At 41.7% G+C, this 26188-nt stretch overlaps 1 protein-coding gene across 1 annotated transcript in view; it reads left to right on the top strand.

Annotated features, from left to right (window-relative positions):
- TTN (titin) overlaps positions 1-26188 on the top strand; it is a 322156-nt gene that overhangs the window by 266196 nt on the left and 29772 nt on the right. The window contains exons 245-260 of the mRNA XM_066621689.1: positions 11-313; positions 694-993; positions 1099-1386; positions 1469-1765; positions 1856-2158; positions 2260-2565; positions 4019-4306; positions 4424-4714; positions 4913-5200; positions 5406-5996; positions 6082-6186; positions 6920-7117; positions 7204-7500; positions 7777-8364; positions 8461-8763; positions 8878-25980. Of these exons, the coding sequence (XP_066477786.1) occupies positions 11-313; positions 694-993; positions 1099-1386; positions 1469-1765; positions 1856-2158; positions 2260-2565; positions 4019-4306; positions 4424-4714; positions 4913-5200; positions 5406-5996; positions 6082-6186; positions 6920-7117; positions 7204-7500; positions 7777-8364; positions 8461-8763; positions 8878-25980 (21849 nt within the window). The remainder of the gene's footprint in view (positions 1-10; positions 314-693; positions 994-1098; positions 1387-1468; positions 1766-1855; positions 2159-2259; positions 2566-4018; positions 4307-4423; positions 4715-4912; positions 5201-5405; positions 5997-6081; positions 6187-6919; positions 7118-7203; positions 7501-7776; positions 8365-8460; positions 8764-8877; positions 25981-26188) is intronic.

Below are 26188 nucleotides of genomic sequence, written 5' to 3'. Positions count from 1 at the left end.
TTCTCTGCAGATGTTCCTAGTGAACCAAAGAATGCACGTGTTACCAAAGTGAACAAGGACTGCATTTTTGTGGCATGGGACAGACCAGACAGTGATGGAGGCAGTCCAATAACTGGTTATCTCATTGAACGCAAAGAAAGGAACAGTTTGCTGTGGGTGAAGGCCAATGATACACTTGTGCGATCCACAGAATATCCATGTGCAAACTTAATTGAAGGCCTTGAATACACCTTTAGAATTTATGCTCTGAATAAAGCTGGCGCAAGCAAGCCTAGCAAGCCAACAGATTTTGTTACAGCAAGAACTCCAGTTGGTTAGTAAAATGTTTGCATATGTTACTTTGTATGTATATATTATTGTTAATAGTAAGTCAACTTAATTTCCATATATATTAGTAATAAGGCACAATCAAACATAAACACTTATAAGACCCATAGATTTCAGAAGAATATAAATGTGAACATATATCATTGAAATCTATTTTAAAACTCTTGATTTTGGTGGAATTATTTTCCATACATTTTCTTTCTTCATTTCTCTGAATTGTTTTTAATTCAGTATTAGTTCAATAATAAACTTAGCACTTTATGTCAGAGGAGCTGAACTCTGCATACAGTATTCCTTATCATTTGAAATTGTTTATAGATCAAATACCCAAACTGATGTAGTAAACCTGACCTGGTTTGTTTTCAGATCCACCTGGTAAACCTGAAGTCATTGATGTCACTAAGAGTACTGTGTCCCTTGTCTGGACAAGACCAAAACACGATGGGGGAAGCAAGCTAATTGGCTACTTTGTTGAAGCCTGCAAGCTGCCTGGAGATAAATGGGTACGATGCAACACTACTCCTCATCAGATTCCTCTGGAAGAGTACACTGCAACTGGTTTAGAGGAAAATGCACAGTATCAATTCAGAGCAATAGCAAAAACTGCGGTCAACATTAGCTGTCCTTCTGAACCTTCTGATCCAGTGACAATTCAAGCAGAAAATGGTAAGGAACATATTAACTGGATACTATTATATTAATGAATGAATTAATCCTTCATGCTTTTAAGTACTCGTTCCAATTTTGCCATTAATTTTTGTTTCTTTTCAGTACCACCAAAAATAGAGCTAGGTGTAGGTATGAAAACCTTACTTATAGTAAAAGCTGGAACCAATGTTTGTCTTGAGGCAAATGTGTTTGGTAAGCCTATGCCATCTATTACCTGGAAGAAAGAGGGAGAGATTCTAAAACCAACTGAAGGAGTCAAGATCACCACCAAGAGAAACTTATCTACTGTAGAACTCTTCTGTGTAAATAGAAAGCAGACAGGAGACTATACTATCACAGCTGAAAATGCAAGTGGATCCAAATCAGCAACTATTAAGCTTAAAGTACTTGGTAAGTAATAATTACTGTATTTAAACCTTAGAAAATATAACAGTGGTGAGACCTCACTGACCGCATTGTTTTGCTTTTCCAGACAAACCTGGTCCTCCAGCTTCAGTCAAGATCACGAACATGTATACAGACAGGGCAATGCTTTCCTGGGAACCTCCACTTGAAGATGGAGGATCGGACATTACTAATTATATTATTGACAAACGAGAAACAAGCAGGCCCAACTGGGCTCAAGTCACTGCCAATGTCCCAATCACTAGCTGCAGTGTTGAGAAACTGATTGAAGGGCATGAGTACCAATTCCGCATTTGTGCTGAAAATAAATTTGGAATTGGTGATCCAATCTTGACTGACAATGCAGTCGCTAAAAATCCATATGGTAAGCTTCTTCTTCTTGTTTCTTCTAACCAATTAGTGTTGATGTATGTTTTAACAGATGATTAAAGACATTTCAAATAATTATTTCTAGATGTCCCTGGACCTTGTGATCCACCTATAATTAGTAACATAACAAAAGACTTCATGACTGTAAGCTGGAAACCACCTGCTGATGATGGCGGCTCCCCTATAACTGGATATATAGTTGAAAAACGTGAAACTAAAGTCGTGAACTGGACAAAAGTTAACAGGAAGCCTGTTATTGAAAGAACTATAAAGGCCACTGGACTCCAAGAAGGAGCAGAATATGAATATAGAGTAACTGCATTCAATAAAGCTGGACCAGGCAAACCTAGCGGACCATCAAAAGCAGCATATGCTCGTGATCCTCAATGTATGTTGAATACGTATTTTTTTAAAAACATCTTTGTGTGAATGCCCAAATCAATTTGCCAGGTTATAATTATACACTGTGTAACTTCTTTTCATTCTCAGATCCTCCTGGCCCACCTTCGTCCCCCAAAGTGGTTGATACGACCCGAAGCTCTATAAGCCTATCTTGGAGCAAACCAGCATATGATGGTGGAAGCCCTATTATTGGCTATCTTGTTGAAGTAAAACGAGCAGACACTGATAATTGGGTCAGGTGCAATTTGCCTAAAAATTTGCCAGATACCCATTACGTTGTGACTGGACTCACAGAGAACACAGAATACCAGTTCCGCATTTATGCTGTAAATAAGATTGGATACAGTGACCCAACTGATGTGCCAGACAAACACCTTGCCAAAGACATTTTAAGTAAGTATCCTGGAAAGAAACCGTCTTGCTAGGTTAGGTTATTATTTTTAGTGGAGATCGAGGGGTTTAGTTTTGAAGCTTTGATACTCCAGGGAAATTGGAGGCCATATACTGAACTATAGGATGAATCTATGTACAAGCCGCTTTCATTTTACATTGGGATTACATTTTTGAAAAGCAACAGGTATCTCAAAAACATGTAAATCAAGAATAGTTTTACTTTAAGAATATATGTCTGCGGTTTTCAAACTCTCCGGGAGTTTGAAACCCGCAGTAAGTCTTTGCGGGGGCAAGGGGGGAGGCAGCAGGGGCGGGGGGAAGCGTCGCTCAGGGAGCTGCAGGGACTGGGATGCACTCACCAGTCCCTGCAGCAGCCATCCCTGTGTGTGGGGAGCCCTGCGTGAGCGCCAGCAGGGCGCCTCAGGTCAGGGAAAGGGAGAGTGGAGCGATCTGCTCTGCCTCCGCAAAAGCAGAAGCAGAGCGCGATCGCCCCACTCTCCCTTTCCCTGACCTGGGGAGCCCTGCAGGTGCTCGCACAGGGCGCCCCACACACGGACGGCTGCTGCAGGGACTGGAGGGTGCACCCCAGTCCCTGCAGCCCCGTCAGACGGGAAAGCAGAGCGACTGTGCTCCGCTTTCGGTTTTGCGGAACGGGACGCGATCGCTCCGCTTTCACTTTTCCTGACCTGGGGAGCCCTGCCAAAGGTTGCGCAGGGCTCCCCACACCCCCTCCTGCAGGGAGGCTGCAGGAGGCTTGGGCAAGTGCACCCAAGCACCTGCAGCCCCCCTGAGTGGCGTGATCCTGTGGATCCTGTGGATTGCACCGCTGCCTTACCCCTGTCTCCTGGCTTCCCCCACCCTTTAAGGGGGCAGAGGCCAGGACCCACAGGCTGGGGCGTTGCAATGCCCCAGTTTGAATACCACTGATGTATGTAAATGGTACAGGTTACGGGGAAAAGGTTAGGGGAACAGCAATGCTGTTCTTGCATTAAATCAATTGAGGAGGAAAAGGGTATGCCCACAAACTGGCCAACAATGGTTTAGACTTTAACAAATGCTCCTGGGCAAATTTCTCAGTTTGCCATCTGCTGAGCCTGATGCTGCTTAGCAAAGGTCCTTTGAAAATGTTTCAAAAGCAGCAGCTGAGTGCTCCTGCTGATGACATCACTATTTCTGCTGTAGGGGACGTCCTGGGGATTCTCTCTGCTTCATCTATACCCCAGGTCTTACATAATATGAAAGCTGGCAATTGAAAGTGAAGCCTGAAATAACTTTTAGAGAGGTGTTTTTTTTTAAAACTGAGTCAAGTTTGATCCCCCCTGGTCTGGCATCTTTTCTTTTCATGTTTTTCTCTTCCCTTTCGCTCTTTCCTCACTCACTCAAACTGAACTTTATTTTTTCAAGTGAACTTATAAGCACTTTAGTTTACATACATCTTTTCTTTAAACTGCAGTTCCACCTGAGGGAGAACTTGATGCTGAGTTAAGGAAAGTTCTAGTATTACGTGCTGGAGTCACAATGAGGCTTTATGTACCTGTCAGAGGACGACCAGCTCCAAAGATTTCTTGGTCTAAAGTTGATGCAAACTTAAGAGACAGACAAGGATTAGACATCAAGTCAACTGATTTTGACACCTTCCTGCGCTGTGAAAATGTAAATAAATATGATGCTGGAAAATATGTTCTGAATCTGGAGAACAGCTGCGGCAAAAAGTCATATACCATTGTGGTCAAAGTACTTGGTAAGTACTAAAATTATTGTATGTTTAAAAACTAAAAATGATTTAATTAACAAATAATTGAAAGGTATTTTCTAGATTATGTTCAATAACTTATATGGTTCCTTTGTATTCCTACAGATACTCCTGGGCCACCTATCAATTTGGTTGTAAAAGAAGCATCTAAAGACTCTGCATTCATTTCATGGGAGCCTCCTTTAATTGATGGTGGAAGTCCAGTCAAGAACTATGTGGTTGAAAAACGTGATGCAGAAAGAAAATCATGGTCTACAGTATCCACAGAGTGTCCAAAAACAAGTTTCAGGATCTCAAACTTAGAAGAAGGGAAATCTTATTTCTTCAGAGTTTTTGCTGAAAATGAATATGGTATTGGTGACCCTTGTGAGACTCGTGATGCTGTTAAAGCTTCTGGTGAGAAAATTCACATTTTTGACCTATCAGGTTCCTAAGTGTGTATTCCTAGGCTTCTCTACTCAGAAGTAAGCCCCACTGAGTTAGTGGGACTTATTCCTGGGTAAGTGTGTATAGAATAGCAACTTTAAAAGGCTATTGTGCTTCTAATTGTACATTGAACCTTACCAAATATTTCTAAATATTCCTTCTCACTAGAAACACCTGGACCAGTTGTAGACTTAAAGGCTGTGGCTGTCACAAAGTCATCTTGCAGTTTATCATGGAAAAAACCTATTAGTGATGGTGGAAGCCGTATTAATGCATATATGGTGGAGCTTATGGTAGGTGAAAATCAATGGCAAGAAGTTATGAGGTCCAAAAATCTCCATTATTCGACAAGAGATGTCAAAGAAGGAAAGGAATACACTTTCAGAGTGAGAGCACAAAACGAAGCTGGGTACGGAACACCTAATGAAATTACAGTGGTGGCAAGAGATGATATTGGTGAGTAGATTTCAAGGCATTCTCAATAGCAATAATATATTGGTCTGGCAAACGACAGAACATCTTGGGGGTTGGGTTGTTGTAACAAACACAACAAAGGTGCCACGTGATCCTTTGTTGCTTTGAAAAACAGAAGTTACTGAAGTTAAATAAATGCATTCATTGTGCTATGCACAGAATCATTCACTTCCTTTTGTTTTTACAGTGGCCCCCGATCTTGATTTGAGAGACTTGCCAGGCTTGTGCTATTTGGCTAGAGAGGGAAGTAGTTTCCATCTGAAAATCCCAATTAAAGGCAAGCCAGTGCCGGCTGTGACGTGGAAAAAAGGTGAAGATCAGGTTCTCACTGAAACAGGAAGAGTTGCATTTGAAGCTACAGCAGTCAACACTACACTTCTTGTACGAGATTGCCACAAAGATGATGCTGGAAAATACACAATCACACTGAAGAATATTGCTGGCAGTAAAGAAGGCACTATTTCTGTGAGAGTTGTGGGCAAACCTGGAATCCCAACAGGACCAGTGAAATTTGATGAAGTTACAGCTGACGCCATGACATTAAAATGGGGTCCACCGAAAGATGATGGTGGTTCAGAAATCACGAACTACATCCTTGAGAAGAGAGACAACGTGAACAATAAGTGGGTGACGTGTGTATCTGCTGTCCAGAAAACAACCTACAGAGTTACAAGACTTCATGAAGGCAACGAATACACTTTCAGAATCAGAGCTGAAAATAAATATGGAGTCGGGGAAGGCCTTAAATCTGAACCTATAATTGCAAGGCACCCATTTGGTAAGCCTAAAGCAATGTGTTCATTTCAAGGTAGTTTACTATTTGTGATTCATTCTAATTCCTTCACATGTATTACATTCTCTAGATGTTCCTGATGCTCCACCACCACCCAAAATTGTTGAAGTTAGGCATGATTCCGCATCTCTAACATGGACAGATCCCAAAAAGACAGGTGGCTCACCAATCACAGGTATTTTTTTCAGAAGTCTCATCTTGCTTAATATGCTTATAAGTTTCCTTTCCTAAAGTCCTGAGTGCAAATAATTATGTAATATGTTCTAATGTTCCACCCTTGTATATTCTTATAGTGCAGTGCTTCCCTAAGCGAATTTATAAACCCTATAATACACAATAACCTTGCCTATCCATTTTCAGGCTACAAATTATTGAATTTTCTAGATTAGAATCATCACAAATGCAAAAGACTTCTAAGGCTTATAAATTGTCACTTGCCATATAGTGATTATGAATGTCCTGTAGGAGACCCAGCAAGGAAACCTTTGTAAAAATGGCTAATGTAGGTAGGAGTGGACAGGCAGCCTATAACCCCCTTTGGGGTTCAGAAACTTCTATGACTTGTTTGCATGTATAATATTAGGAAAACACGAATAATTACAGAGTGTTAATTCTGAAGTATTATAATGTCTTACAGCACAATTCTTGGCAAGTGAAGTGTTGTTGGCAACACTTGGCAAGTGAAGTGAATTCTTGGCAACACTACTCAGAAGTGTTCTGTTGTATTATATTGTGTTTCCAGGAAGGTGTATACAGGGTTGCAGCCCTATACACATGGAGTCAGACCTTATGAAGATATAAGACAGGAACCTAAATACTGATTTTTTTTTATTCCATCAACTTTTGCATTGATCTTTTGACATTTTAAACTTATAAATTGGTGTGTTTTTTCTTTCTTTGCTATATAGGTTACCACATTGAATATAAAGAAAGAAACAGTATTTTATGGAAGCGGGCAAATAAGACTCCACTAAAGATGAAAGACTTCAGAGTGACAGGGTTAACTGAAGGTTTGGAATATGAATTCAGAGTCATGGCAATCAATCTAGCTGGAGTTGGTAAACCAAGCCTGCCATCTGAACCAATTGTGGCCCTAGATCCAATTGGTAAGTTACTAAAGAAAGTTTTCCTAAGGTAGAAAATTCACGTATTCTGTTTTACCACTTACTTATTCTTTGTGGTTTTTGTCCAGATCCCCCTGGGAAACCTGAAGTCATCAGTGTAACTAGAAACTCAGTAACTCTGATCTGGACAGAACCAAAGTATGATGGTGGTCACAAACTGATTGGCTACATAGTGGAGAAACGTGATCTGCCTGCAAAATCATGGACAAAAGCCAATCATGTGAATGTTCCGGATTGTGCATTTACAGTAACGGACCTTTTCGAAGGTTCAAAATATGAATTCAGAATCAGAGCAAAGAACACTGCTGGAGCTATTAGTCCTCCCTCAGAATCTACAGGAGCTATTATATGCAGGGATGAGTATGGTAAGCATTTCCTATGAAAACAGACTTTGCTTTTCCTAAATTAACGTTTAAGGGCCCAATCCTATCCAATTTTCCAGGGCCGGTGCAGCAATGCCAGTGGGGAGTGCGCTGCATCCTTTGTTGGGGTGGCAATCACAAAGGCCTCCTCAAGGTAAAGAAACATTTGTTCCCTTACCTCCAGGCTGCATTGCAACTGCTGGAAAGTTGGATGGGATTAGGCCCTAAGTGTCTTTTCTAATGTTATTTCTTGCCTGACAAAATTATTTTCTTTTACAGAGGCACCAAGTATTGTTATAGATCCTACTGTCAAAGATGGCCTGGTTGTTAAAGCTGGAGACACCATTACAGTGTCTGCTATTAGCATCCTTGGCAAACCACTTCCAACTTCGGTCTGGTCCAAAGCAGGAAAAGATTTCAAGATTTCAGAGACTGTTCTCATCGAATCAACTCCAACCTCTTCCAAACTTACTGTCAAATATGCAGCTAGAAAGGATTCTGGTGAATATACAATCACTGCAACCAATCCTTTTGGCACTAAGGAAGAGCACGTCCACGTAAAAGTGTTAGATGTGCCAGGTCCTCCAGGGCCAGTTGAAGTCAGCAGTGTCTCAGCTGAAAAAGCTACTCTCACATGGACGCCTCCTACAGAAGATGGTGGATCACCTATCAAGTCTTATGTACTTGAGAAGAGAGAAACTAGCCGGCTTCTATGGACTCTAGTTACTGAAGACATTCAATCTTGTAGGCATGTTGTCAGTAAGCTTATTCAGGGAAATGAATACATCTTCCGTGTCTCAGCTGTGAACCAGTATGGCAAGGGAGAACCAACACAATCAGAACCAGTTAAAATGGTAGACAGATTTGGTAAGCAAAACAAGTGAATTTGTTTTAATATGAATTTACTGCAGCGGGTGAATATTTCAGTGTTTCTCACCTTTTTTTTTTTTCCTTCCATACTAGGGCCCCCTGGTCCACCCGGTAAACCAGAAGCATCAAATGTTACGAAAAACACTGTTACAGTTAGCTGGAAGAGGCCAACAGATGATGGTGGCAGTGAAATCACAGGCTACCATTTGGAAAAACGAGAAAAGAAAGGTGTGAGATGGGTCAGAGTTTCAAAGAAACCTGTGTCGGATCTTAGGTACAAAGTGACTGGACTCCTGGAAGGAAATGAATATGAATTCCGTGTCAGCGCAGAAAACAGAGCAGGAATTGGGCCACCAAGTGATATTTCTCAACCAGTACTAACCAAGGATGCTGCATGTTAGTATGATTTCAATACTTTGAGAGAATCCTTCACATTGCAAATTATAGCATGATTGTCTATATAAGTTATCTAACCCAATGTCTTTTTTTTTCTTTTTTTCATTACTGTAGACCCACCAGGGCCACCTGCAAACCCACGAGTAACTGATACAACAAAGACTTCTGCTAGCCTAGCATGGGGGAAACCTCATTATGACGGTGGACTTGATATTATCGGCTATATTGTGGAGCATCAGAAAGAAGGAGAGGAAACATGGGTGAAAGATACCACAGGGACTGCTCTGAGAATCACAGAATTTGTTGTTGCTAATCTCCAGCCAGGAGCCAAATACAATTTTCGAATTTCTGCCATCAATGCCGCCGGTGTTGGTGAACCAGCAAAGATTCCAAACATTGAAATCAAGGAGCGTGAAGTAGCTCCTGATTTTGAATTAGATGCTGAGCTGAGAAAAACTCTTGTTGTTAGAGCTGGACTAAGCATTCGAGTCTTTGTTCCCATTAAAGGACGTCCAACTCCTGAAGTGACTTGGACCAAGGATGATATCCCACTTAAAGCGCGTGCCAATATTGAAAATACAGATTCCTTCTCCCTTCTTATTATCACAGAGTGCAATAGATACGATGCTGGGAAGTATGTAATGACACTTGAAAATGCTGCTGGCAAGAAAACTGGTTTTGTGAACGTAAAAGTTTTGGACACACCAGGGCCGCCAATAAATCTTAAGGCCAGAGAAATATCTAAGGATAGTATTACGCTCCAGTGGGATATGCCTCTAATTGATGGTGGTTCACGCATAACAAATTATATAGTTGAGAAACGAGAGTCAACACGAAAGGCCTATTCAACAATCACCACGAACTGTCAGAAATGTTCTCTTAGGATTCCTAACTTGGCTGAAGGGTGTGAATATTACTTCAGAGTTCTGGCTGAAAACGAATTTGGAATTGGTGAGCCAGCTGAGACTCCTGAACCCATCAGAGCATCGGAAGCGCCGTCACCACCAGAGAGCCTTAATATTATGGATATCACAAGGAATTCAGTTAGCCTTGCTTGGCCAAAGCCGGAACATGATGGTGGAAGCAAGATTACTGGCTATGTAATTGAAGCACAGAAGAAAGGTTCAACTCAGTGGACGCATATCACAACTGTGAAAACATTGGAATATGTGGTGAAGAATTTAACTGAAAGCGAAGAGTATACTTTCCAGGTGATGGCGGTTAACAGTGCTGGAAGAAGTGATCCAAGAGAAAGTAGACCAGTTGTTGTTAAAGAGCAAATGATGCTTCCAGAATTTGATTTACGTGGTATTTATCAGAAAACGGTAATTGCTAAAGCTGGTGACAATATCAAAGTTGAGATTCCTGTGCTTGGTCGCCCAAGGCCAACTATTACTTGGAAGAAAGAAGACCAGTTGCTTAAACAAACCCAAAGAGTAAACTTTGAAAATACTGCTACTGCAACTATCTTAACCATTAATGAATGCATCAGAAGTGACAGTGGCAGATATCCACTTTCAGCGAAGAACATTGTTGGCGAAGTTAGTGAAACCATAATGGTACAGGTGCATGATGTTCCTGGGCCTCCTACAGGACCAATCAAATTTGATGAAATTTCATCTGATTTTGTGACCTTCTCATGGTTACCCCCGCTGAATGATGGAGGAGTGCCAATAAGTAACTATGTTGTAGAAATGCGTAAAACCGACAGCACCTCATGGACTGAGTTGGCAACTACCGTTATACGTACCACATTTAAAGCTGCTCGCCTCGTTACTGGAACTGAGTACCAGTTCCGGGTTAAAGCTCAGAACAGATATGGTTCCGGTCCAGCCATCAGTACAGAGAACGTCATTGCTAGTTTTCCATTTAAAGTTCCTGGGCATCCAGGCACTCCTCAAGTGATTGCAGCCTCTAAAGATGCAATTACCATTAGCTGGAATGAGCCCCTTACTGATGGAGGAAGTCCAATTTTAGGATATCACGTTGAAAGAAAAGAACGAAATAGCATCCTCTGGCAGACTGTAAACAAAAGCTTGGTGGCTGGAAACATCTTCAAATCAACTGGTCTTACAGATGGCCTTGCATATGAATTCAGAGTCATAGCAGAAAATATCGCAGGTAAAAGTAAACCAAGCAAGCCGTCTGAGCCAACACTTGCTCTGGACCCTGTTGATCCTCCTGGTAAGCCAATTCCTCTCAATATCACAAGACATGCCGTAGCACTCAGATGGACAAAACCTGAATATAATGGAGGATTTAAGATAACTGGTTACACTGTTGAAAAGAGAGATCTTCCCAATGGCCGATGGCTCAAGGCGAACTTCGGCAATATACTTGAAACTGAGTTCACTGTTAGTGGTCTCACAGAAGATGCTGCTTATGAATTCCGCGTAATTGCTAGAAATGCTGCTGGCGCTGTTAGCCAGCCATCTGAACCTTCAGATGCCATAACATGCAGAGATGAAATTGAAGCACCAAGGATCATGGTTGATGCGAAGTACAAAGACACTTTAGTATTAAAGGCTGGTGAAGTTTTCAAGCTTGAAGCTGATGTCGCTGGTCGTCCTCCACCAACTCTGGCATGGACAAAAGAAGGAAAGGAACTTGAAGATACAGCGAAATTAGAAATGAAAATAGCAGATTTCAATACCATTCTTACCAATAAAGACTCTACAAGAAGAGATGGTGGTGCATATACTTTGACTGCTTCCAATCCAGGTGGCTTTGCAAAACATATTTTCAACGTCAGAGTTCTAGACAGACCTGGTCCTCCAGAAGGGCCTTTGGCTGTATCTGATGTAACCACGGAAAAATGTGTCATATCGTGGTTACCACCTTTGGATGACGGGGGTGCAAAGATTGACCATTATGTTGTTGAAAAACGTGAGACAAGTAGATTGGCATGGACAAGCGTAGCCACAGAAGTTCCAGTGACAAAATTAAAGGTTACAAAACTTTTGAAAGGCAATGAGTATGTGTTTAGAGTTATGGCTGTTAACAAATATGGCATTGGTGAAGCTCTGGAATCAGAGCCTGTTCTTGCAGTAAATCCATATGTACCACCTGATCCACCCAAGACACCTGAAGTTACAGCTGCTACCAAAGATTCTATGATTGTCTGCTGGGGACATCCTGATTCTGATGGTGGAAGTCCCATAACCAATTACATCGTAGAGCGCCGTGACAGAGCTGGAATGCGCTGGGTGAAATGTAACAAGAGGATTGTCACAGACTTGCGTTATAAAGTGTCTGGACTCACAGAAGGACATGAATATGAATATAGAATAAAAGCTGAAAACGCTGCTGGCATAAGTGAGCCAAGTCCAAGCAGTCAGTTCTACAAAGCTTGTGATACTGTATTCAAACCCGGTCCACCTGGCAATCCTCGTGTCTTAGATACAAGCAAGTCCTCCATTACAATTGCTTGGAATAAACCCATATATGACGGTGGCTCAGAAATCACAGGTTATATGGTTGAAACAACATTACCTGAAGAAGATGACTGGAAAATTGTAACTCCGCCAGCAGGACTGAAGGCCACGTCTTTCACCATCACTAATCTAAAAGAAAATCAGGAGTATAAAATAAGAATATATGCCATGAACTCTGAAGGCATTGGAGAACCTGCTCTTGTTCCTGGGACACCAAAGGCTGAAGAAAGGATGCTGGCCCCAGAGATTGAACTTGATGCAGACCTACGTAAAGTTGTGTCGATTAGAGCTTGCTGTACTTTAAGACTCTTTGTTCCAATTAAAGGGAGACCAGCACCTGAAGTTAAATGGACAAGAGAACATGGAGAGTCTTTAGACAAAGCCACGATTGAATCCACAAGCTCTTACACACTGCTTACAGTTGGAAATGTGAATAGATTTGACAGCGGCAAGTATATGCTGACCGTAGAAAACAGTTCAGGCAGTAAGTCGGCATTTGTCATTGTCAGAGTTCTCGATACACCTGGAGCCCCACAGAATCTAAAAATAAAAGAGGTCACAAAGTCATCTGTCACACTTACATGGGAACCACCCCTCATAGATGGTGGCTCTAAAATAAAGAATTATATCATTGAAAAACGTGAGGCAACAAGAAAAGCATACTCCACTGTTATGGCCAATTGCCACAAGACCAGCTGGAAAGTGGACATGCTGCAGGAAGGCTGCAATTATTACTTCAGAGTCCTTGCTGAAAATGAATATGGAATAGGCCTTCCTGTTGAAACATCAGAATCTGTCAAGGCATCTGAAAGGCCTCTTCCTCCAGGAAAAATAACGTTATTAGATGTGACAAGAAATAGCGTATCTTTGACATGGGAAAAACCTGAACATGATGGAGGAAGTAGAATTTTGGGCTACATTGTAGAAATGCAGAGTAAAGGCAGTGACAGATGGGCCACATGTGCTACTGTGAAAGTCACTGAGGCTACTATAACTGGACTGATCCAGGGTGAAGAATATTCCTTCCGTGTTTCTGCTCAGAATGAAAAAGGAATCAGTGATCCTCGACAACTGAGTGTACCAGTTATTGCGAAAGATCTTGTGATACCACCAGCCTTCAAACTGTTGTTTACTACTTTCAGCGTCCTAGCAGGGGAAGACTTAAAGGTTGATGTTCCGTTTGTTGGTCGACCCAAGCCATCCGTCGTATGGCTCAAAGATAATGTACCACTGAAACAAACTACTAGAGTAAATGAAGAAAGCACTGAAAACAACACAACACTAACAATAAAAGAAGCTTGCAGAGAAGATGTTGGGCAATACTTAGTAAAACTTTCTAATTCCGCTGGTGAAGCTTCTGAAATTCTTAACATTGTTGTCCTTGACAAGCCAGGCCCTCCAACTGGACCAGTAAAGATTGATGAAATAACTGCAGACAGTATTACTATTTCTTGGCAACCACCAAAATACGATGGGGGCAGTTCCATTAACAATTACATCGTAGAAAAACGAGATACCTCCACCACTGCTTGGCAGATTGTTTCAGCTACTGTTGCCCGAACAACCCTAAAAGCATGTAGATTAAAGACTGGAAGTGAATACCAGTTCAGAATTGCTGCTGAAAACAGATATGGAAAGAGTACATACCTCAACTCAGACTCTGTCATAGCCCAATATCCCTATAAAGTTCCCGGGCCACCTGGAACTCCTTTCGTATCAGAAGTCTCCAGAGACAGTATGCTTGTGCAGTGGAACGAACCAGTCAATGATGGTGGCAGCAAGATTATTGGGTATCATTTGGAGCGCAAGGAAAGAAACAGCATCCTCTGGACTAAACTGAACAAATCCGTGATTCCTGACACTAAATTTAAAACAACCGGACTTGAAGAGGGTCTTGAATATGAATTCAGAGTTTATGCAGAAAATATTGTTGGCATTGGAAAAGCAAGTAAAGGCTCTGAATGCTACACTGCTCATGATCCATGTGATCCTCCAGGGCGTCCCGAGCCTATCATCGTCACAAGGAACTCTGTTACTCTTCAGTGGAAGAAGCCAGAATATGATGGTGGAAGCAAGATCACAGGCTACATTGTTGAAAAGAAAGAGTTACCAGAAGGCCGCTGGATGAAAGCAAGCTTTACAAATGTCATTGAGACTCAATTTGCAGTAACAGGTCTGGTTGAAGATCAAAGATATGAGTTCCGTGTCATTGCCCGCAACGCTGCAGGTGTCTTCAGCGAGCCCTCTGAAAGCTCAGGGGCAATCACAGCAAGGGATGAAGTAGATCCACCTCGTATAAGTATGGATCCTAAATTTAAAGAAACTCTTGTACTGAATGCTGGTGAATCATTCAAGATTGATGCAGATGTTTATGGCAAACCATTGCCTTCTATTCAGTGGCTGAAAGGTGATCAAGAATTAGCAAACACAGCACGTTTGGAAATAAAAAGTACTGATTTTGCCACGAGCTTAAGTGTCAAGGAAGCTATTCGTGTTGACAGTGGGCATTATGTATTGCTGGTGAAGAATGTTGCAGGAGAAAAAACAGCTTCTATTCATGTTAAGGTCCTTGACAGACCTGGCCCACCTGAAGGCCCTGTTGTTGTAACAGGGGTAACTTCGGAAAAATGTGTGCTATCATGGAAACCCCCACTGCAAGATGGTGGCAGTGACATTTCTCACTATGTCATTGAAAGAAGAGAAACAAGTCGCTTAGTTTGGACTTTAGTTGATGGCAATGTACCAACCCTCAGTTGCAAAGTCACTAAACTTTTGGAAGGCAATGAGTATATCTTCCGTATCATGGCTGTAAATAAATATGGCGTTGGGGAACCCCTTGAATCTGAGCCTGTGCTTGCGAAAAACCCATTTGTGGTGCCACTTCCACCCAAGGCCCCAGAAGTCTCAGCTGTTACAAAGGACTCTATGATTGTAGTATGGGACAGGCCAGCCTCTGATGGTGGCAGTGAAATTTTGGGTTATATACTAGAAAAACGCGATAAGGAAGGCATTCGATGGACAAGGTGTAACAAACGTTTAATCTGTGAACTTCGATACCGAGTCACTGGACTGATTGAAAATCATGATTATGAATACAGGGTCTCTGCTGAAAATGCGGCTGGTGCTAGTGAACCAAGTCCACCTTCTACATACTATAAGGCTTGTGACCCTATATATAAACCAGGCCCTCCTAATAACCCCAAGGCAATAGATGTCACAAGATCATCGGTTTTCCTTTCCTGGGGTAAACCAATCTATGATGGTGGCTCTGAAATTCAAGGATACATTGTTGAAAAATGTGATGTAAGTGTTGGGGACTGGACAATATGTACACCACCAACCGGAATTAAGAAAACAAATTTGGAAGTAGAAAAGTTATTGGAGAAACACGAATACAAATTCCGCATTTGTGCTGTTAATAAAGCAGGAGTAGGAGAACATGCTGATGTTCCTGGAACTATTATTGTTGAAGAAAAACTGGAAGCTCCCGACCTCGATCTTGACATGGAATTGAGGAAAGTTATAAACGTAAGAGCCGGTGGCTCCTTAAGATTGTTTGTGCCGATCAGAGGGCGCCCAACACCTGAAGTAAAATGGAGTAAAGTAGAAGGCGACATCAGAGAGGCAGCTATTATTGACAGCACCAGCAGCTTTACCTCACTGGTGCTTGACAACGTTAACAGATTTGATTCTGGAAAATATACTCTGACTTTAGAAAACAGCAGTGGAACCAAGTCTGCCTTTGTTAGCGTAAGAGTCCTCGATACCCCAGGTCCTCCAATCAACCTGAAAATTAAGGAGATCACCAAGGATTCAGTTTCACTTGCATGGGAGCCTCCTGCAATAGATGGTGGAGCTAAAATTAAGAACTATATTATTGAAAAGCGTGAAGCCACAAGAAAAGCCTATGCAGCCGTTGTGACAAATTGTCACAAGACGTCATGGAAAGTGGATCAACTTCAGGAGGGCTGTTATTATTACTTCAGAGTTTGTGCAGAGAATGAATTTGGAATTGGTCTGCCTGCAGAAACAAGTGAGCCAGTGAAGGTTGCTGAAGTTCCTCAACCTCCCGGAAAGATAACTGTGGATGATGTTACCAGAAACAGTGTGTCATTGAGCTGGGCAAAACCTGAACATGATGGTGGAAGCAAAATTTTACAATACATTGTAGAAATGCAAGTTAAGGGTAGTGACAGGTGGTCAGAATGTACACGGGTTAAAGTTCTTGAAGCAGTGGTTACGAACTTAACTCAAGGAGAAAACTATCTCTTCAGAGTAATGGCTGTGAATGAAAAGGGGAAGAGTGATCCACGGTCACTTGCTGTTCCAGTAACTGCCAAAGATCTAGTCATTGAACCCGATGTAAGACCTGCTTTCCACAGCTATAGTATACAAGTGGGACAAGACCTGAAGGTTGAAGTGCCAATATCCGGTAGACCTAAGCCTACTGTTACTTGGACAAAAGATGGGATACCATTAAAACAGACTACAAGGGTTAATGTGAGTGAATCCCCTAACCTTACCATCTTAAATATTAAAGAACTGAATAAAGAAGACAGTGGAAAATATGAAATTGCCGTTGCTAATGTTGTTGGGCAAAAATCTGCAACTATTGAAATTGTAACACTAGACAAGCCTGATCCTCCAAAAGGTCCTGTTAAATTTGATGATATTAGTGCTGAAAGTGTTACATTATCCTGGAACCCTCCAGCATATACAGGTGGCTGTCAAATAACCAATTACATTGTTCATAAGAGAGATACAACCACCACTGTTTGGGAGACAGTGTCCTCTACTATTGCAAGAACAACTCTCAAGGTGACCAAGCTCAAAACTGGATCAGAATATCAATTTAGAATATTTGCTGAAAATAGGTATGGACAGAGCTTTGCTTTAGAGTCTGATGCAGTTGTTGCACAGTATCCCTACAAAGAACCAGGTCCTCCTGGCACACCATCCGTGACCACAGCTACAAAAGACTCTATGGTTGTGCAGTGGCATGAACCAATAAGCGATGGTGGTAGTAGAATTTTGGGTTATCACCTTGAAAGAAAGGAAAGAAACAGCATTTTGTGGACCAAGGTGAACAAGACAGTTATTCAAGACACACATTATAAAACAGTTAACCTTGAAGAAGGCATTGAATATGAATTTAGAGTTTCTGCAGAAAATATTGTTGGTGTAGGTAAAGCAAGCAAAGTTTCAGAGTGCTATGTAGCACGTGATGCATGTGATCCACCAGGTTGCCCAGAAGCTATAGTTGTCAAAAGAAGTTCAATTACTCTGCAGTGGACTAAGCCGGAATATGATGGTGGCAGCAAAATTACAGGCTATGTAGTGGAGAAACGTGATTTGCCTGAGGGCCGGTGGATGAAAGCAAGCTTTACCAATATCACTGAAACTCAATTCACTGTAACAGGCCTCACTGAAGATCAAAGATATGAATTTAGAGTCATTGCAAGGAATGCTGCTGGTGCAGTAAGCAAACCTTCGGATAGCACTGGCCCAATAACAGCAAAAGATGAAGTGGAGCTTCCAAGAATTTCCATGGATCCAAAATACAAAGATGTAATTACTGTAAATGCTGGAGAAGTGTTCAAGCTTGAGGCTGATGTCCATGGGAAGCCAATACCTACTATTATGTGGTACAAAGAAGATAAAGAACTTGAAGATACTGCTCGACGTGAAATAAGGAATACAGATTTTAAGGCATTGATTACTGTAAAAGATGCCATACGTGTTGATGGTGGGCAATACATTTTACAAGCCTCTAACGTTGCAGGAACAAAATCAGTGCCAATAACAGTAAAAGTACTGGATAGACCAGGACCTCCAGAGAGTATTCAGGTTTCTGGAGTTACTGCTGAAAAGTGCTCCTTAACATGGGCTCCACCAATCCATGATGGCGGCAGTGATATTTCTCACTATATAATTGAGAAGAGAGAAACAAGCCGTCTTGCTTGGACAGTTGTTGCTTCAGATGCTGTAGCCACAATGATGAAGGTAACAAAACTTCTGGAAGGAAATGAGTATATCTTCCGCATAATGGCAGTTAACAAGTATGGTGTTGGTGAGCCTCTTGAGTCTGCACCAGTCTTGATGAAAAATGCATTTGTGGTTCCTGGTCCACCAAAGTCCCTAGAAGTCACCAACATCACAAGGGATTCTATGACCATCTGTTGGCATCGTCCAGATAGTGATGGTGGCAGTGAAATTGTTGGCTACATTGTGGAAAAACGAGACAGAGCTGGCATCAGATGGGTGAAATGTAATAAGCGCAGAATTACAGACTTACGTTTAAGAGCCACAGGACTAGCAGAAGATCATGAATATGAATTTAGAGTATCTGCTGAGAATGCAGCTGGAATTGGTGAACCAAGTCAAGTTACTCCCTATTGGAAAGCATGTGATCCCATGTTCAAGCCTGGCCCACCCACTAATGTCCATGTCGTGGATACCACCAAGAATTCAATTACAGTTGGCTGGGGTAAACCTATTTATGATGGTGGCTGTGCAATTTTGGGTTATATTGTAGAAATTGCCAAAGCTGATGAAGAAGAATGGGCAATAGTTACTCCACAGACTGGTCTGAGAGTCAATCGTTTTGAGATCACAAAGCTGATTGAACATCAAGAGTACAAGCTTAGAGTGTGTGCCCTCAACAAAATTGGTGTAGGTGAAGCAGCAGCCGTTCCTGGTACAGTTAAACCGGAAGATAAGCTTGAGGCTCCTGAACTTGATATTGATTCGGAGCTAAGGAAGGGAATTGTGGTTAGAGCTGGTGGATCTGTCAGGATAAACATACCATTTAAAGGACGCCCAATTCCTGAAATCACATGGTCTCGAGAAGAAGGAGAATTTACAGATAAAGTTCAAATTGAAAAGGGCCTGAACTATACACAGTTATCCATTGATTATTGTGATAGAAATGATGCTGGAAAATATATACTTAAACTGGAGAACAGTAGTGGTTCCAAATCTGCATTTGTTACCGTTAAAGTACTTGACACACCAGGACCGCCACAAAATTTAGTAGTCAAAGAAATTAGGAAAAATTCTGCTGTGCTGACATGGGAACCTCCAGCTAATGATGGTGGTGCAAAGATAAAGAATTATGTGATTGATAAACGTGAATCAACCAGAAAAGCATATGCCAATGTGAGTGCAAAATGTGGCAAAACAAGCTTTAGAGTTGAAAACCTTGTAGAAGGGGCAATTTATTATTTCAGAGTTATGGCTGAAAACGAGTTTGGAATTGGTGTTCCGGTAGAAACTGCAGAGGCCTCAAAAGCCTCAGAGCCACCTTTGCCTCCTGGGAAAGTGACACTCACAGATGTGACTCAGAGAAGTGCATCGTTTATGTGGGAGAAGCCTGAACATGATGGAGGTAGCAGAATATTGGGATATATTGTTGAAATGCAACCAAAAGGAACTGATAAGTGGAATGTTGTTACTGAAACCAAAGTATGCAATGCAGTTGTATCTGGCTTGAGTTCTGGGCACGAGTATCAATTCCGTGTCATGGCATACAATGAAAAAGGAAAAAGTGATCCCAGACCACTGGCAGTTCCGGTGATTGCTAAAGATCTAGCAATTCAGCCCAGTTTCAAACTGATGTTTAATACCTATACCGTACAAGCTGGAGAAGACCTTAAGGTAGAGCTACCCTTTATAGCTCGACCAAAGCCAACTATCACTTGGGAAAAAGATGGTCAGCCTCTGAAGCAGACAACCAGGTTACACGTTGAAGACACCCCCACATCAACTACCTTGCTTATTAAAGAAAGTAACAAAGATGACTTTGGAAAATATGCTGTAACGGCAACCAACACTGCAGGCACAGTAACAGAGCATCTTAGTATAATCGTGCTAGAAAAGCCAGGGCCACCACAAGGACCTGTCCGCTTTGATGAAGTTAGTTCAAACTTTGTTGTCTTATCATGGGAACCACCAGCATATACAGGTGGGTGCCAAATATCCAATTACATCGTAGAGAAACGAGACACAACCACCACTGCTTGGCAGATTGTATCAGCAACTGTTGCAAGAACAACCATTAAAGTAACAAAACTTAAAACAGGTTCTGAATACCAGTTTAGAATTAGTGCTGAAAACAGATATGGAAAGAGCTCTGCTCTAGATTCTAAACCAGTTCTTGTACAGTATCCATTCAAGGAACCTGGGCCACCAGGAACTCCATTTGTCACTGAAGCTACCAAAGATCACATGATAGTTAACTGGCATGAACCAGTTAATGATGGAGGAAGCAAAGTTCTTGGATATCATCTAGAACGTAAAGATAAAAATAGCATTCTTTGGACAAAGTTGAACAAGACCCTCATTCAAGACACAAAATATAAATCAGAGGGCCTTGAAGAAGGTCTTGAATATGAATTCAGAGTTTCTGCTGAGAACATTGTTGGCATTGGAAAGGTTAGCAAATCATCTGAACTGTATGTTGCCCGTGATGCTTGTGATCCACCTGGCCGTCCAGATGCCATTGTTATCACTAGAAATTACATCACACTAAAATGGAAAAAACCTGAATATGATGGTGGCACCAAAATAACTGGATATATTGTGGAAAAGAGAGAATTGCCTGAAGGTCGTTGGATGAAAGCCAGCTTTACCAACGTGTTAGAAACTGAATTTACAGTAACAGGTCTTGTAGAAGACCAACGCTATGAATTCCGAGTGATTGCAAGAAATGCAGCTGGTTGCTTTAGTGAGCCATCTGAAAGCACAGGACCAATTATTGCTAGAGATGAAATTGAAGCACCAAGAGCTTCACTGGATCCAAAATACAAAGACATCATCGTTGTTCATGCAGGAGAAACCTTTGCTCTTGAGGCCGATATCCATGGCAAACCTATTCCTGATATTATATGGTCAAAGGATGGAAAAGAATTTGAAGAAGCAACAGCAAGAATGGAAATTAAATCAACCATTGAGAGAACAACACTTACAGTCAAAGATTGCATCAGAACTGATGGAGGTCTCTATACACTTAAACTAAGCAATGTAGGTGGCACCAAGTCTATACCTATCACTGTGAAAGTACTTGACAGACCTGGGCCTCCAGAAGGTCCTTTGAAAGTTTCAGGAGTGACTGCAGAAAAATGTTACCTGGCATGGGGACCACCTTTACAAGATGGTGGTTCTAACATTTCACATTACATCATAGAAAAGAGAGAGACCAGTCGACTTTCTTGGACACAAGTGTCATCTGATGTACAAGCTTTGAATCATAAAGTAACCAAGCTTCTTCCAGGCAATGAGTACATTTTCCGTGTAATGGCTGTCAACAAATATGGAATTGGTGAACCACTAGAATCTGAGCCTGTTTTGGCATGCAATCCATACAAACCTCCAGGTCCTCCTTCAACACCTGAAGTGTCTGCAATCACAAAAGATTCTATGGTTGTAACCTGGGGTCGTCCAGTAGACAATGGTGGAGCTGAAATTGAAGGTTACATACTAGAGAAGCGAGACAAAGATGGCATTCGGTGGACTAAGTGCAATAAAAAGAGACTGACAGACCTGCGGTTAAGAGTAACTGGACTCACAGATGGACACTTCTATGAGTTTAGGGTTTCTGCTGAAAATGCCGCTGGTGTTGGTGAACCTAGTGAACCATCAGTTTTTTACCGTGCCTGCGATGCAGTGTATCCACCAGGTCCACCAAGCAATCCGAAAGTGACAGATACCTCCAGATCATCAGTGTCCCTTGCGTGGAACAAGCCCATTTATGATGGTGGTGCTCCTGTTAAAGGATACATTGTGGAATTCAAAGAAGCTTCTGCTGATGAATGGACGACTGGCACCCCACCATCAGGACTACAAGGAAAACAATTCACAGTAACAAAGCTGAAAGAAAATAGCGAGTATAACTTCCGCATCTGTGCCATCAACTCTGAAGGAGTTGGAGAACCAGCAACTATACCTGGTAGCGTCGTTGCTGCTGAAAAAGTTGAACCTCCTGAGATTGAACTTGATGCCGATCTCAGAAAAGTTGTTACAGTACGCGCCAGTGGAACATTGCGCTTGTTTGTCACTATCAAAGGAAGGCCAGAGCCAGAAGTAAAGTGGGAAAAAGCAGAAGGCAGTATGAGTGACAGAGCTCAGGTTGAGGTTACCAGTTCATATACCATGTTGGTCATTGATCACGTAAATAGATTTGACAGTGGTAAATATAACCTGACTTTAGAAAACAACAGTGGCAAAAAATCAGCTTTTGTTAACGTTCGAGTGCTTGACACACCAAGTGCACCTGTCAACTTGCACATCAGGGAAGTGAAGAAAGATTCAGTGATATTGGCTTGGGAACCTCCACTTATTGATGGTGGAGCTAAAATAACAAATTACATAATTGATAAACGAGAAACCACAAGGAAGGCTTATGCCACTGTTACAAGTAACTGCACGAAGAATGTCTTCAAAATTGAACAGCTACAAGAAGGAGCCAGTTATTACTTCCGTGTCTTGGCTGCAAATGAATATGGAACTGGCTTACCAGCAGAAATACCTGAACCAGTTAAGGTTTCCGAACCTCCCTATCCACCTGGTAAAGTAAGTCTCGTTGATGTCACACGCAACAGTGCTACTATCAAATGGGAGAAACCGGAGAGTGACGGTGGCAGTAAAATAACTGGGTATGTTGTAGAAATGCAAACTAAAGGAAGTGAAAAATGGAGCACTTGCACACAAGTAAAGACATTAGAAGCAACAATATCAGGGTTAAGTATGGGAGAAGAATATACTTTCCGAGTCTGTGCTGTTAATGAAAAAGGGAAAAGTGATCCAAGACAGCTTGGGGTTCCAGTAGTTGCAAAAGATATTGAAATCCAGCCTTCAGTTGAGCTTCTTTTCAATACGTTCAGTGTTAAAGCTGGTGAAGATCTTAAGATCGATGTGCCCATCAGAGGAAGACCAATCCCTTCAGTTACTTGGAAGAAAGATGGAATACCTTTAAGAGAGACAACAAGGGTAAATGTCCAAACATCAAAAACGTCAACAGCACTGACAATCAAGGAAGCTTCAAGAGAAGATGTAGGCAGTTACGAATTAAACGTTACAAACAGTGCTGGGTCTACAATAGCTGCCATCACTGTGGTTGTGCTGGATAAGCCAGGACCTCCAACTGCATTACGTATTGACAATGTCAGTAATGATAATGTAACCATATCTTGGAAACCTCCAGAGTATGATGGTGGCTGTCAAATTAGTAATTACATTGTGGAGAAAAGAGATACGACAACAACAACCTGGAGCATTGTTTCTGCAGCAGTTGCACGAACGTCCATTAAAATTGCTCGCTTAACCACAGGATCAGAATATCAGTTCCGTGTCTGTTCAGAAAATCGGTATGGCAAGAGCACCTATGTTGAAACTACACCTGTGGTTGCAGAATATCCATTTGACCGTCCTGGTCCACCTGGTACTCCCCGAGTTACACATGCCACTAAAGCTTTTATGGTCGTGACCTGGCAGGAGCCAGTTAATGATGGAGGTAGCAAAGTACTTGGCTATCATCTTGAGTATAAAGAACGAAGCAGCATCCTTTGGACTAAAGTAAATAAAACCCTCATAAGTGACACACAGATGAAAGTGACAGGCCTTGATGAAGGACTGATGTATGAGTATCGTGTGTATGCTGAAAATATTGTAGGAATAGGTAAATGCAGCAAAGCATGTGAGCCTGTTGCAGCAAGGGATCCATGTGATCCTCCAGGGAAGCCAGAAGTGACTAATATTACAAGAACATGTGTCTCACTCTCATGGGCTAAACCAGAATATGATGGTGGTGCAAAGATCACTGGCTATGTTATTGAGCGGAAAGAGTTGCCAGATGGTCGATGGCTGAAGTGTAACTTCACCAATGTACAAGAAACTTACTTTGACGTAACAGGACTTACTGAAGACCAGAGGTATGAGTTCCGTGTCATTGCAAGGAATGCTGCTGGTCTGTTTAGTGAGCCATCTGAATCAACTGGCCCAGTAACTGTGAAGGATGATATTGATGCTCCAAGAATTATGATGGATGTCAAGTTCAGGGATGTTGTTGTGGTCAAAGCTGGAGAGGTCTTGAAAATCAATGCTGATATTGCAGGACGACCCTTGCCAGTGATATCATGGACAAAGGATGGCAAAGAGATTGAGGAAAAAGCCAGAGTGGAAATTGTATCAACAGATCACACTACTGCAGTAACTGTCAAAGACTGCATTCGACGTGATTCCGGTCAATATGTACTGACATTACAAAATGTTGCAGGAACAAGATCATTAGCTGTCAATTGCAAAGTACTCGACAGACCTGGTCCACCAGCAGGTCCACTCGAAATCAAAGGACTTACTGCTGAGAAGTGCCATCTGTCATGGGGACCACCTCAAGAAAATGGAGGTGCGGAGATTGATCATTATATTGTGGAAAAGCGTGAGACCAGTAGAATTGCATGGACTCTTTGTGAAGCAGAACTTCCAACCACATCCTGCAAAGTGACAAAACTACTTAGGGGAAATGAATACATCTTTAGAGTGATGGGTGTTAACAAATATGGAGTTGGTGAACCTTTGGAAAGTGATGCTGTCAAGGCTCTAGATCCTTATACAGTTCCAAGCCCACCCAAAAACTTAGAGATTACTAGTGTAACAAAGGAATCCATGACCATTTGTTGGGCAAGACCTGACAGTGATGGAGGCAGTGAAATTTCAGGATACGTAATTGAAAGGCGTGAGAAAAATAGTCTGCGGTGGATACGTGTAAACAAAAAGCCAGTTTATGATCTCAGAGTAAAGTCTTCAGGCCTTCGAGAAGGATGTGAATATGAATATCGGGTATATGCAGAAAATGCTGGCGGTCTTAGTCTTCCTAGTGACACTTCACCACTAATTAAAGCAGAAGATCCAATTTTCCTGCCATCACCTCCATCTAAACCCAAGATTGTAGACTCTACTAGGTCAAATATAACAGTAGGATGGACAAAGCCATTATTTGATGGAGGTTCTCCTATTACTGGATACACAGTTGAATACAAGCAAACCAGTGAAACTGATTGGTCAACAGCTATTCAAAGCTTAAGAGGCACAGAATACACCATCATTGGCCTGACAGCAGGGGCTGAATATGTTTTCAGAATCAGGTCTGTCAACAAAGTTGGTGTTAGTGATCCAAGTGATATCTCAGAACCTCAGGTTGCAAAAGAGAGAGAAGAAGAGCCTGTTTTTGATATTGACAATGAAATGAGAAAGACATTAGTTGTGAAAGCTGGTGGCTCATTTACAATGACTGTACCTTTCAGAGGAAAACCCATCCCTAATGTACTGTGGAGTAAGCCGGATACCGATCTCCGTACACGAGCAAATATAGACTCCTCCGATAACTGCACCTCACTCACCATTGAAAAAGCAACAAGAAATGATTCTGGAAAATATACACTAACGCTGCAGAATATTGTGAACACAGCTACTTTGACATTAGTTGTTAAAGTTCTTGATTCCCCAGGACCTCCATCTAATATTGTTGTAAAAGACGTAACAAAAGAATCAGCTGTGTTATCTTGGGAAGCTCCTGAGAACGACGGAGGTGCTCCTGTGAAGAACTATTACATTGAAAAACGGGAAGCAAGCAAGAAAGCTTGGGTCACTGTAACCAACAATTGTCATCGTCTTTCCTACAAAGTCACCAATCTGCAAGAAGGTGGAATTTACTACTTCAGAGTTTCTGGGGAAAATGAGTTTGGTGTTGGAGTTCCCACTGAAACCAAGGATGGAGTCAAAATAACAGGTTAGTTCCTTAAAATATTGTTTGTTTGTTTTTTGTATGCTTTCATTCCTAATGCTCTCCATTTATGTATGGATAACATAATGTCGTGATTTGTAGCAGTTAATCTTCTAGGTTAATTGAAGTTCATTTCCAATTAACTGTTCAGAGTTGCAGTCTTAATGTATTGTTAAAGCTTATATTACATATTAATTTATTGTAACGTAGTAAT

Source organism: Tiliqua scincoides, chromosome 1 (assembly GCF_035046505.1).
Source record: "Tiliqua scincoides isolate rTilSci1 chromosome 1, rTilSci1.hap2, whole genome shotgun sequence".
Lineage (NCBI taxonomy): Eukaryota > Metazoa > Chordata > Lepidosauria > Squamata > Scincidae > Tiliqua > Tiliqua scincoides.
Note: the sequence above shows the minus strand (reverse complement) of the source record. Positions and strands in the feature narration are given on the sequence as shown.